The sequence below is a fragment of the Pseudophryne corroboree genome, chromosome 7 (assembly GCF_028390025.1).
Source record: "Pseudophryne corroboree isolate aPseCor3 chromosome 7, aPseCor3.hap2, whole genome shotgun sequence".
Classification (NCBI taxonomy): domain Eukaryota; kingdom Metazoa; phylum Chordata; class Amphibia; order Anura; family Myobatrachidae; genus Pseudophryne; species Pseudophryne corroboree.
This window is the reverse complement of record NC_086450.1, coordinates 476,418,387-476,432,548: the sequence shown is the minus strand read 5'-3', so window position 1 is coordinate 476,432,548 and position 14,162 is coordinate 476,418,387. Positions and strand designations below refer to the sequence as shown.

The following is a 14,162-nucleotide window of genomic DNA, read 5'->3' as shown; positions in this document are numbered from 1 at the left end:
CTCATCCTCCTTCAGAAGTTCAGAGTTCAGACGCCACAGGCCCCGACCTTTCTGAGGAGTTTCCGAGGCGTTCAAGGATGCACACAGAAAAACGTGATCGGAAAACTCTACTAACTTCAGCACCGGAGCCGAAGTTTTCGAACTCTCCTTAACGAAAAACCTATCTATCCTACTCCTACACCTACCTCTAAAATAAGTGAAACCCGTGAGGTCTGGGAAGTGGCGAATGTGCACATCCACCAGACCAGCCTGTCTAATCATACCAGCTAAAAAAAGGGAATCATAGCCAAGAGTAGTCTTTGAGCCTCCCCTATCTTTAGGCCTAAGGACGGTGTTAAAATCACCACCAAAGATTATCTGCCGGGCCGAAAAAAGATATGGTTTTATCTCCCCGAAAAGACACTTCCTGTCCCATTTAGTCTGGGGATCATAGATGTTGATAAGCCTCAGGTCGTGCCCTCTCAGGTTGACATCCAAAACCATACATCTGCCTACTTGAATCTCAATAACCCGTTGGACAGTTATCATGCCGGTAAAAAGCACCGCCAACCCACCGTACGGCTCGGCCGCAAGAGACCAATAGGAGGGACCACGTCTCCACTCGGCTTTCGCTTTGTGGAGATCAGCGAGTCGACCTACCCTAGTCTCTTGCAAAAATAAAAAAATCGACCTCAACCGTGTTGAAAAAATTACAAGCCATGTAACGAGCCCGTTCGGACATTATAGACGCCACATTAATAGTGGCAAATCTAATGGGCTGGGAAGCCATCCTTACAGGGTTATTGAAAGCAGGACCTCATCACTTCCTCTTCACTTGTCGGGGGGACACATCTTCCGACGATCCCCACCGCTTCACACTGACTCCCGGAGGAACCACCTCGTCCTCTCCAAGAGTAACCTCCTCATCACTAACCTTACCGGGTGCAGTGGACAACCCCCCCCCCCCATCTGGAGGCTCCGGGGCAGGACCCACCACAGGATTGGCCAACGGTATCTGACCCGGACCAGGCCCAGGGACACCCTCTTTACTCAAGGGCGATCCCTGTTCCAGAGATCCAGGCCGATCCACAGGACCAATAACACCCACAGGCTCCACCCCATCACCCACCTCAGGGTCTACCCGCGGAACTGATTTTTGCACTTTGGAAACCATCTCCTCCTTCCCCTTACTAGTTACAGGCTGACCTACCACCAGCTCCACCCCCACTTTTTCAATCTTTCCTCTAGGCCTGTTCTGATACGGGGAAACACTAGTAGTCCTCCTCCTCTGTCTGAGTTTTCTAGATCTTAAGACCAAGTCCCCTGAATCCTCCCTAACTATCTCCCCCTCCTCCTCCTCGTCACTGGAAAGAGCAAAGAAACGGTTGGTTATTACCACCTCGCCACCATCTTTACCCTTTTTCTTTGCTTTCCCACCTTTGCCCTTCTCTACCAGCATAAAGGGGGATTCCTCAGGTACGGCAAATGCATCCATCTGCACAGCACCCCCCACCGGGACCCCCGATGGACCTGCCACCTCCATGGGAGCCACAACAGGAGGCACCACCACAGTCTGCAACGGCACAAGATTCGGACCCAGGACCTCACTCTCCACCCTCCTCACAACCTCCACCAATTCCTCATCCATGGCCATGTTATGGAAGGCTTCAGGGCATCTGCTGTATGGGTGCCCTTCCATCCCGCACAAGTTACAGGAGATGGTATCACAATCCCGGGATACATGCCCTAGCTTACCACACTTCGAACACTTTACCTCCGGGCAGTCCCGGCTAAAGTGCCTAAAATCTCCACACCTATGGCACGTCCGAGGCTGCCCGGGGTAGAAACATTGGATGCGGTCCCTCCCAATGTAAGCAGCAGAGGGTACATGGCCACCATTCGCCAGTTTGACTGTAGCTGACCATGCACCCCCCCACACGCCCATCGCCCCCTGGACCTTCTCCACCGGGGAAATGACCTTCTCCACGAACCTCCTGATCCAAAAGTTCAGGTCCGCTTCGCTTAATTACTCATTTCGGACCAAAATAGTTATCTTGGTCCTTTCTTGTTTGGTAATGGCATAAGCTTTGAACTTCACCCAGGGCTCCTGCAACTTGGCTGATCCCCACTTAGACCAAAAGGCCTGCAAGCCATTGTAAGTAACAAAGCTAATGTCATATTCCGGGGTCCCAACAGGATGGATGCACGCAAATAAATCATTTGCGGAAAAACCTAAAGAAAACAGATCTTTCAAAAAATCCGCCCTGCATGGAGGAGGGCCCTCCCCAAGCCATTTTAACTGCACCGCGTTGCGGCGTTTCACTGGCTGCCCAGCCGTCGGCCCCTGCTGAGGGAATCTCCTGGGCCCGCTTGCTACACCAGCATATGATATTGACCCTGGGACTACCGGGTTTGGCGGCACCTGTCTCCCCGAGACACCCTCCACCTCTCCATCCCCTCCTAAGGTCAGCCTGCGCTGCACAGTCTCCATTGCCGCCAGAGCGACCCCCACCCTTGCAGGAACAGCCAGCTTGTCACCATATATTGACTCCACAACTCGCATTTGACCCGGACTTAACTTGCTCCTGTCAAGGCTTGGGAGCCCCTGGGCTAGCACCGTCGGCTTGGCCACAAGCTCACCAACCCGAGGAACCAGGCCACCCAGCACCTTCCCTACCTCTAAACCCTCACTCACAGCCCTATTCCCAATCCCTTTAGTGACTCTCTCCACAGCCACCTCACCATCCGCCACCAAACCCACAGGACCAGGTTGCACCCCTAAACCCTCCACACACCTTACACCTGCCATAGGAGACTCCGCCTCCCCCTCCAAGTTACGGATGGGCACCAACCTCAGCCAATACTGTAACTTCGCCAGGCTTATTTGGAGGTAACTCCACAGTTGATTCCACCTTGGATTCTATAGTCACTGATTTGGACTGCCATTCCTGTAACTCCGCTATTTTGGCACATAGCTCCCCCTCCAAGCAAGCCAACTCAGCGGACAGTACCGGTCTTTCCTGGCTAAATGCCCGGTTCCTACTCCTCCTTTTAGCCACAACCGCCCTTTTGAGCCTGGCTATCTCACCTTCCAGAGTTGACAACACCGTATTCGGATCAATACCTACAGAAAGGCCTACCCCCACCTGAGCACCCTCCTGCCCCTCAACCACCATAACCGTATCTATTGACACTGACGGCAGCGGTATGTTAACACAATCCTGCTGCTGCATATCCACATCCTGCCCTACCCCATCCGACAACACCGACCCTCCCAACTGCTGCAAAACCACCCCCCCACTTGCAGCCACAGAAACTTCCATTTGTACATCTTGAGCTTGCTGCATAGGTGCATCCAGCACCACACTTTCCATCTCACCCTTCACAGCTACAGACTGGGATTCCACTATATCCTGCCCAGCAGAAGATTCCAGCTCCGGGTTTTGCCCGCACCCCCCTGCTGCCATGCATTCTGATACTGACTCCCCCTCCCTGGATTTTAGCTCCGGGCTTTGCCCGCACCCCCCTGATGCCTTATGATCTTTCCCTTTTATTACAAGCTCCAGCTCCCCCTCCCTGGATTTCAACTCCGGGCTTTGCCCACACCCCCCTCCCCCCACACATACATTCCCCTGTTGTTTCAAGCTGGAGGACCGACTCCCAGCTACTTCGGGAGCCATACAGTCAGATCTCTGCTGATTTTCCTCCATAGACAGCACAGCCGCAGCTTGTAGCTACTCCACGCTGCACACAGGGACTGACAGCATGCCCAGCTCCACTGCAGACACCCCAGGTAAGACAGAAGCTGATTGCTCCATTTTCTCTGCTTTCTCACCATCAGGCATTAATAAAGCATTGTCCAGCCTTTCCATTGAATCCAAATCACACTGCATTTCAGGTGTTTTAACATCAGCACACAGCCCCATATTGCTTGCTGGGACTTGTGGTTCAGGTGCAACATTCTCCATTGGGGAAACAGCAGAAACATGACACATTTCTTTTTCAGTATTCTGCAGCTTAGCCGCCTCGCAGGCATGTGGCCCCTCAGCAACCACTGGGTCTTTCAACTCCACATGCTTCTTGGCCCCCCCAATCACACAGGGGACCAACACCACGCTGGGGTTCAGCTTGCTGGGCGTTATGAGTCTTCGGCCACTAGGTAACACAGGCCCAAACTCTCCTCCTGGGCCCCGAGCCCCTTCAGCTGCACCACTCTCCTCACCAGGGGATAAGGTCGCCCCTTGCTTGGCCTCAATTTTTGGGGGTACCCTGGCCGGGCCACCCCCTAAGGCTTTCCAATCCGCTCCACATCCATCCACCTCGACCCCCTGCCCGCCATGGCCCCCAGATGGATCAGGGGGAGGACCAGGGCCAGGCCCCGCAGGCAGGGGACTCTCCCGGGAGACAGCCCCAGGAGGCTCCATCATTGTGGGGAAGGCCCCACCAGGAAACACCGCAGGCTTTGGCCTTGTCTGGAAGTCAGAGAGCTCCACCAAACACAACTGCTTACCGCGGCTGCTGGCACCAGACTTGCCCTCCAATGGGTCCTCGTTAAAGGATTTAAAGTGTACTCATGCCAATTACAGAGCCTCGAAAGAGTCCTGTATTGTTATTTTTCGTCACTACCTCCCCGTGTCGGTAGTGGGTAATTTGCGCGCCTGCTGCCTTCCTTGGATGTGGTAGCCGTTTCTCATGCTCCCTCTCCGGAATCGAACCCTGATTCCCCGTTACCCGTGGTCGCCATGGTAGGCGCAGAAAGTACCATCGAAAGTTTATAGGGCAGATATCCGAATGCGTCGTCGCCGTCACGGGGACGTGCGATCGGCCCGAGGTTATCTAGAGTCGCCAGAGAGGCCGGGGGCGGCGGGAGGCCGGGGCCGACCCGCCGGGAACCCCCGTATTGGTCTTGGACTGATAAATGCACGCATCCCTGGGGGTCAGCGCTCGTCGGCATGTATTAGCTCTAGAATTACCACAGTTATCCAAGTAACGGGGTCGAGCGATCAAAGGAACCATAACTGATTTAATGAGCCATTCGCAGTTTCACTGTACTGGCCGTGTGTACTTACACGTGCATGGCTTAATCTTTGAGACAAGCATATGCTACTGGCAGGATCAACCAGGTAGCTCTCGGTATCGGCCGGCGCGTGCCCGAACATCGGGGGCCGCGGCGCGCACCGTCTCGAAAGCGGAGGGTCCGCCGGACCGGGCTCCGTCCTCCGACGCACGGCAGGGCGGGCCGGGGCGGGTCTCGAGCCGAGCGGGCGTTCGGAAAATATGGGGACGGGAGGAGGAGGACGGCCGTCCCGGTCGGGCCGATTGGGAAGCTCGGAGTCAGAGTGGACGGCGGGGCCCGGCCGCCACCGCACCGTCGGGCGGACACCCCGGGGAGGGGCAACATCACCACGCTCGATTTCGCCTGTTTTCTCCTCACCCGACAACCCGTTCTATAGGAAACCTGTGCAAGCCGTCCTGGGGGGTGGTTTTTTTCACTGGGACGGCAGCAACTGCCCCCAGCCCCACCTCATCCCGATCTACACCTGACGGGTTTCATCTGGTCCCGGGGGGGTGAAAGGGTGTAAAGAAGTTCCACCTCGCGAGGCTCCGTCGCCCTTCCGGGATGCCACCGTCTGGCGCACGGGCGACCGCGGCTTCCGCCGGCTCCCTCCGAAAAGCGCCTCCCGCTCTCCCTGCGTCTCCTGGACGGTCTCGCTCCGAGTCTGCGCTTCTCTCTCGCCCTGCCGCCAGACTCGGCTCCTCTCCCGCGCTCTGACCTCCGCCCCGTCCGGCCCTCCCGTCCGCGGCGGGGGAGGTCAGGCAGGCGAACCCTTCCGTGCGACCGCCTCGCCGGAGCGGGGGCGGCGCGCAGGGCCCTCTCCTGGGGCTGCAAGGAGCGGCCGTCGGGGCTGGCTGCGTCCTCGGATCTCGATGCGACGCTCATTCGGTTCCTGGGAAATCGTGTGCTCCGCCGGGGTCCGGGGGCGAGCGCCCTTCGCTGGGCGAGGGGGACGCTTCCCCGGCACCCCTGGCGGCGTCAGACGCCTGCGGGTGCCGGCGGACGGAGCAGACCGCGCCACACGGGGTACGGGTGCGGGGCCCGGCTCCGGAAACCGGAGCGATCGGGCGGACGCCTGGGGACCGGACGCCCTCTCCGGGCCGAGAGGTTCCGGGCGAGCCGTGGGCAGAGGGAGGGTCGGGTTCGCCTGGAGCCAGCCGAGACCCCTGGGTTCCGGCCGAGCGATCGTCCCTCCCCGCCGGGGCACGGGGTGTCACATCGATCGGGTTGCAGAAAGAAAAGAGTAATTTTCATTCGGTTCACTGTTTCCATACCGTAATCCATACGCCACCTGTAAATCTCGCTCAGGGGTTCTCTCGGACGTTGTGGGACAGGAGGCGCGCGCGACACTTTCGTGGTGCGCTCTGCAATTTTTCTCCGAGGCCTTGGAAGTGCCTCCCAGCCTGAGGAACACCGGTCCACACTCATCGGCGAAACTTCCACAAATTGCAGTACCTGATTTGGCCCGCTGGGGGGCGCTGCCTCCGGGGGAGAAGGAGACGTGCCCAGGCCGTACGTCGGGCTCCAACGGACGCCCATCTTGACCCTTTATAGGCCCCATCAGGGAGATGGTCCTGCCCATGCTGTTATCGGAGCTCCACAGCTATCCTGTCACAAACCCTTTCACAGGAGCTCCAAAAATCATTTGGTTCACTGTTTCCATACCGTAATCCATCCGCCACCTGTAAATCTCGCTCAGGGGTCCTCTCGGACGTAGTGGGACAGGAGGCGCGCGCGACACTTTCGCGGTGCGCTCTGCAATTTTTCTCCGAGGCCTTGGAAGTGCCTCCCAGCCTGAGGAACACCGGTCCACACTCATCGGCGAAACTTCCACAAATTGCAGTACCCGATTTGGCCCGCTGGGGGGCACTGCCTCCGGGGGAGAAGGAGACATGCCCGGGCTGTACGTCGGGCTCCAACGGACGCCCGTCGCGGACCCTTTATAGGCCCCATCCTGGTCCTGCCATGCTGTTATCGGAGCTCCACGGCTATCCTGTCACTAACCCTTTAACTTGAGCTCCAAGGCTTTTTGCTTTTTGTAACCCGGTTCCTGGAGCCCTGCCTGGGCAAAATCGGATGCAAGAAGGCCCTGCCCATGCTGATCTCTGAGCTCCGCGCATCTTCTGTCATGGGTCCTTTCGCAAAAGCTCCAGGGAACCAGGCTTATCGGCCCCGGACAGAGTCCCGGCTCTCTCGCTCGCCTCGTTGGTACCTACTGATCCGGCGGAGGTGTGCTCCGGCAGGTAGCGACACGGACGGCCGAGGGCTCGCTCGACCCAGGCTTCACCCATCTCCTTCCCAAACCCCTGGAAGTGCTGCTGGGCCGCGGGCGCCCCGGTCCGCACTCATCCGCGAAACTTCCGCGCTGGAGTCCGACGCTCGCCGGCCGCGTCCCCCGGCCCGCGGGGGCCCGACGCGTGCGGGGGGAGGCGGCGGGGGTGCCCCCGCGCCACCCGACGGCGCCCCCCAGTGGCCAGAGGCGGCTCGGACCGCGCCGATCGGGGGGGAACGGTGGCGCGCGACCCGCCCCGGCCCCCTTGGCCCAGCGGACGGGCAGGCGACTCCGTAGATTCCGTGTGTCCTCTCGGATAAAAAAAAAAGAAACGAATCCCGTCGGGCGAAAGTAAGTGGGACGCAGGGCCCCGGGCCCCGCCGGTCCGCGCGCGCGGCGCCCCCCGCTGGCCGGTCGAAGGGAAGACAAAAAGAAAAATAAAAAATTTCAGAAAAGCACTCGCCCCAAACAGACTAAAGGTACCCGGTCCGCACGGATGAACCCCCCCCCCCCCCGTGTCCCCGCCGCGGCGCCCCCCGCTGGCCAGCCGAGGGAATACACTATTGAGAGGGGGGAAGTGAAAAAAAAAGGCAAAAAATCAAAAACACCCCACCCATTTGAATGCAAAGTCCCGGAGCGGCCAGGGGTGGACGCCGGTCCGCGCGCACGGCGCCCCCCGCAGGCCAGTTGAAGGGAAGAACGGAACGAGACTAAAAGATAAAAAAATTTCAAAAAAGCACTCGCCCCAAACAGATGAAATGTACCCGGTCCGCCCGTGTCCCCGCCGCGGCGCCCCCCGCTGGCCAGCCGAGGGAATACACGATTGAGAGGGGGGAAGTGAAAAAAAAAGGCAAAAAAATCAAAAACACCCCACCCATTTGAATGCAAAGTCCCGGAGCGGCCAGGGGTGGACGCCGGTCCGCGCGCACGGCGCCCCCCGCAGGCCAGTTGAAGGGAAGAGTGGAACGAGACTAAAAGATAAAAAAAATTCAAAAAAGCACTCGCCCCAAACAGATGAAATGTACCCGGTCCGCCCGTGTCTCCGCCGTGGCGCCCCCCGCTGGCCAGCCGAGGGAATACACGATTGAGATAAAAAAAACAGGCAAAAGACAAAAACACACCACCGATTTAAATGCAGTGTTCACGAGCGCCAGTCCGCGCGCGCGGCGCCCCCTGCTGGCCGCGTAAAAAATAATAATAAAATAATCCACCGTTGTGAATTTGCGATGTGTCCGGGACGGCGGCGGCGGGGAGGCGTCTCCCCTCGTCGGCGCACCCTGGTGGGGGGAAATAAATGAAAGGGGAAAAAAAAAGAAAAAAAAATAGGGGGAAAAAAGGGGGTAAAAGAATACCACAAAAACAATTCTGTCAAATAAAAAAAAAAGCCAGGGAGAATGAACGGATGGATGGATGGATGGACGGATGGAAGGAAGGAAGGATGGAAGAGAAGAACAGGCCGGGCTCTCGCCGGCTACCGCAGCCCGGGCACCCGCCGGCTTCCGCAGCCCGGGCTCCCTCCGGCTTCCGCGGCCCGGGCTCCGTACATACAGACAGCAAATGAAATAACGGACGGATGGATGGAAGAGAAGAACAGCCCGGGCTCTCGCCGGCTACCGCAGCCCGGGCTCCCTCCGGCTTCCGCGGCCCGGGCTCCCTCCGGCTTCCGCGGCCCGGGCTCCATACATACAGACAGAAAATTAAATAATGGAAGGATGGAAGAGAAGAACAGCCCGGGCTCTCGCCGGCTACCGCAGCCCGGGCACCCGCCGGCTTCCGCAGCCCGGGCTCCCTCCGGCTTCCGCGGCCTGGGCTCCGTACATACAGACAGAAAATGAAATAATGGAAGGATGGAAGAGAAGAACAGCCCGGGCTCTCGCCGGCTACCGCAACCCGGGCACCCGCCGGCTTCCGCAGCCCGGGCTCCCTCCGGCTTCCGCGGCCCGGGCTCCGTACATACAGACAGCAAATGAAATAACGGACGGATGGATGGAAGAGAAGAACAGCCCTGGCTCTCGCCGGTTACCGCAGCCCGGGCTCTCGCCGGTTACCGCAGCCCGGGCTCTCGCCGGTTACCGCAGCCCGGGCACCCGCCGGCTTCCGCGGCCCGGGCTCCCTCCGGCTTCCGCGGCCCGGGCTCCGTACATACAGACAGCAAATGAAATAACGGACGGATGGATGGAAGAGAAGAACAGCCCGGGATCTCGCCGGCTTCCGCAACCCGGGCTCCAGCCGGCTTCCGCAGCCCGGGCTCTCGCCGGCTTCCGCAACCCGGGCTCCCGCAGGCTTCCGCAGCCCGTGCTCTCGCCGGGTGAAGATCAGGCGAGAGTAGGGGTGTCCTCCGCTGGACGGGAAGCCCAGGCCGTGGAGCCGCCGGACGGACCGGGGGTTGACCCGGCCGGGGACGGGCAGGACGAGGAGGAGGCGAGGCCCGGACTCGCTCCCGTCCGGACGGCCCGAGGCCCCTCCTCCCCTCCCGGTGGACCCGCCCCCGACTATTAAGCCCGGCCAGGGAGTCCACGTCGGCCCCCGGGCGGACCAGGGAAGGATCCCCCTTCCGCGCACTGCCGTGCTCGGAGGCGCTGACGCGCCGGGCGAACGGGGTGCCTCCGGCCAAGTCCCCGGCCGGGACTTGGCTGGAGAGTGACGGCGCCCGGTCCAAGTCCCCCGCCGGTGCGGAGCAAGCAGGCCGCCCTAACCCCCCCCGGTGGCACCGCAGCACCGGAGATTATTCGGGGAATGCTCCACAGCGCTGCTGGGGAACTGTTTGCTTTAAACACACTCTGCATTGCATACACACCGAAACCCATTCCAGTCTGGTAAACGTGATTCTCGGGGACTTGCGAGAATTGTATGCTGGGTAGTTGAGACATGACTCCCCTATCACCTCCCAGGGTCAGACTCATGGGGACCTCATTTTAGGTCCCCACCATGTCGGAGGTCCCGCCAGTGTTGGTGTGCTGTCTGGCCCTTGTCCCCGTTAGGATATATAAACAAGTACACACACACACACACACACACACACACACACACACACACACACACACACACACTATCATGACCTAAATCAAACAATTAGTAAATAGTGTGTCAGGGACAGTATGCTTCCACATAAGGTAAATGTGTAATGACAGGCTTTTGCAGTATTGGAATAGCAGCAATAGATCTGAAGGAATTTAGTCCAAGTTTTAGCTGAGTATGTTGTAAACCAAAGCTGGGCTAATCACTAGAACTTGTCTGCTTCCTTTAGAAATATGTTAGTTCAGTAGGTTATGGCTCCTAATGCCAGCAAGTGGCCAGGCAATAGGTTGGGGGTTTAGGGTTAGGTTAGGAACCATTTGGCATCTGTATTATTTGAGTTTACCAGAACCTGAAATGCTGTGCTGCTGTTTCAAAGACTGCCTGTACAACCTGACCTGCAAATCCTGCATGAATTGTGTAACCTGCCTGAGGTGGAAATAAATGAAGTTGACTTGTTATCTGGTCTATGTAATTCCATTCACATTTGGCACCTAAACATGGATGCAATTGTTGGACAGCGGGGGTCATTCTGAGTTGATCACACACTGCAGCACGCGCATTGTATGGGTACAAACAGCGTTGTTGCTGTGCAAGGCTTCTAGCGACTAATCCATTCGCACAACTGATCGCAAGCAGATTGACAGGAAGAGGCCGTTTATGGGTGTAAACTGACCGTTTTCAGGGAGTGTCCGGAAAAACGCAAGCAGGATCAAGCATTTTGAGGCAGGGTGTCTGACGTCCGCTCCGGCCCCGATCACCCGGATTCAGTCGCACTGGTAGAGTAAGACCTGGGCTGCGCAGAGACGGCACACACTGATTCTTCTGCAGCTATGTAACACATAGGATCGCACACTTGCACAGCGATTCTACCCTCCCCCTGTAGGCGGTGACTATCTGATTGCCGGGCAGCAAGAAACGCAGCCCAGCATTTGCTGCAGCCTGACGACGGGACTTTGTGTCCGAAACGTTGCAATAAATCTGTATGATTATAAACAAGTCCTGCAGTGCCGTGGATGATTCTCCTTGCTGGGGGGATCTGGTGAGCTGCGCAATAGTTACCAAGTGCACGCAGCCAGCATGCTAACATTCAATGGAGTGCCAAGCCAGCCGCTTCCCTGTATATATATAATAATAAGACTTCTTCTCAGAAATTACTCATATATTTATTTATTTTAGGATTAACCCTTTCCTAGGGCTACATATACAAACATGGATCAGGCCCGTAGCTTTGGACTACAATTACCAGTAGGAGGAGACATCATCCCAATACAGCCAATAGGAGCAAGCGTAGCACTGACTGGCTGACAGACAGATATTGCAGCCAATCACAGCTGTCAGTGAGTCAGAGGTGGAGAATTCCCACAGAGATGTATATGGATATGTATATTTCTCTATCGTCCTAGTGGATGCTGGGGTTCCTGAAAGGACCATGGGGAATAGCGGCTCCGCAGGAGACAGGGCACAAAAAGTAAAGCTTTAGGATCAGGTGGTGTGCACTGGCTCCTCCCCCTATGACCCTCCTCCAAGCCTCAGTTAGATTTTTGTGCCCGGCCGAGAAGGGTGCAATCTAGGTGGCTCTCCTAAAGAGCTGCTTAGAAAAGTTTAGCTTAGGTTTTTTATTTTACAGTGAGTCCTGCTGGCAACAGGATCACTGCAACGAGGGACTTAGGGGAGAAGAAGTGAACTCACCTGCGTGCAGGATGGATTGGCTTCTTGGCTACTGGACATTAGCTCCAGAGGGACGATCACAGGTACAGCCTGGATGGTCACCGGAGCCTCGCCGCCGGCCCCCTTGCAGATGCTGAAACGAGAAGAGGTCCAGAATCGGCGGCAGAAGACTCCTCAGTCTTCTTAAGGTAGCGCACAGCACTGCAGCTGTGCGCCATTTTCCTCTCAGCACACTTCACACGGCAGTCACTGAGGGTGCAGGGCGCTGGGAGGGGGGCGCCCTGGGAGGCAAATGAAAACCTTTTTTGGCTAAAAATACCTCACATATAGCCTCCGGGGGCATAAAAAAGATGCTATAAGGGAAAACACTTATATAAGGTTGTCCCTATATAATTATAGCGTTTTTGGTGTGTGCTGGCAAACTCTCCCTCTGTCTCTCCAAAGGGCTAGTAGGTCCTGTCCTCTATCAGAGCATTCCCTGTGTGTGTGCTGTGTGTCGGTACGTGTGTGTCGACATGTATGAGGACGATGTTGGTGAGGAGGCGGAGCAATTGCCTGTAATGGTGATGTCACTCTCTAGGGAGTCGACACCGGAATGGATGGCTTATTTAGGGAATTACGTGATAATGTCAACACGCGCCAAGGTCGGTTGACGACATGAGACGGCCGACAAACAATTAGTACCGGTCCAGACGTCTCAAAAACACCGTCAGGGGTTTTAAAACGCCCGTTTACTTTAGTCGGTCGACACAGACACAGACAGGGACACTGAATCCAGTGTCGACGGTGAATAAACAAACGTATTCCTTATTAGGGCCACACGTTAAGGGCAATGAAGGAGGTGTTACATATTTCTGATACTACAAGTACCACAAAAGAGGGTATTATGTGGGATGTGAAAAAACTACCGTAGTTTTTCCTGAATCAGATAAATTAAATGAAGTGTGTGATGATGCGTGGGTTCCCCCCGATAGAAAATATGGGCGGTATACCCTTTCCCGCCAGAAGTTAGGGCGCGTTGGGAAACACCCCTTAGGGTGGATAAGGCGCTCACACGCTTATCAGAACAAGTGGCGGTACCGTCTATAGATAGGGCCGTCCTCAAGGAGCCAGCTGACAGGAGGCTGGAAAAATATCATAAAAAGTATATACACACATACTGGTGTTATACTGCGACCAGCGATCGCCTCAGCCTGGATGTGCAGAGCTGAGGTGGCTTGGTCGGATTCCCTGACTAAAAATATTGATACCCTTGACAGGGACAGTATTTTATTGACTATAGAGCATTTAAAGGATGTATTTCTATATATCCGAGATGCACAGAGGGATATTTGCACTCTGGCATCAAGAGTAAGTGCGATGTCCATATCTGCCAGAAGATGTTTATGGACACGACAGTGGTCAGGTGATGCAGATTCCAAACGGCACAAAGGTGTATTGCCGTATAAAGGAAGAGGAGTTATTTGGGGTCGGTCCATCGGACCTGGTGGCCACGGCAACTGCTGGAAAATCCACCGTTTTTACCCTAAGTCACATCTCTGCAGAAAAAGACACCGTCTTTTCAGCCTCAGTCCTTTCGTCCCTATAAGAGTCATATCTGCCCAGGGATAGAGGAAAGGGAAGAAGACTGCAGCAGGCAGCCCATTCCCAGGAACAGAAGCGTTCCACCGCTTCTGACAAGCTCTCAGCATGACGCTGAGACCGTACAGGACCCCTGGATCCTACAAGTAGTATCCCAGGGGTACAGATTGGAATGTCGAGACGTTTCCCCTGCGCAGGCTCCTGAAGTCTGCTTTACCAAGGTCTCCCTCCGACAAGGAGGCAGTATGGGAAAAAATTCACGAGCTGTATTCCCAGCAGGTGATAATTAAATTACCCCTCCTACAACAAGAAAAGGGGGTATTATTCCACACTATATTGTGGTACTGAAGCCAGAAGGCTAGGTGAGACCTATTCTAAATCTAAAAAAATTTGAACACTTACAAAGGTTCAAATCAAGATGGAGTCACTCAGAGCAGTGATAACGAACCGGGAAGAAGGGGACTATCTGGTGTCCCGAGACATCAGGGATGCTTACCTCCATGTCCCAAATTTGCCCTTATCACTAAGGGTACCTCAGGTTCGTGGTACAGAACTGTCACTATCAGTTTCAGACGCTGCCGTTTGGAT

General features: G+C 56.3%; 1 protein-coding gene across 1 annotated transcript in view; it reads left to right on the top strand.

Moving 5' to 3' along the window:
- Positions 1–3,631: 3,631 nt before the first annotated feature.
- Positions 3,632–14,162, top strand: part of LOC134943885 (uncharacterized) — a 125,988-nt gene continuing 115,457 nt past the window's right edge. Inside the window, exon 1 of the mRNA XM_063932457.1 lies at positions 3,632–3,772. Within this exon, the coding sequence (XP_063788527.1) occupies positions 3,745–3,772 (28 nt within the window). The 5' untranslated portion in view covers positions 3,632–3,744. The remainder of the gene's footprint in view (positions 3,773–14,162) is intronic.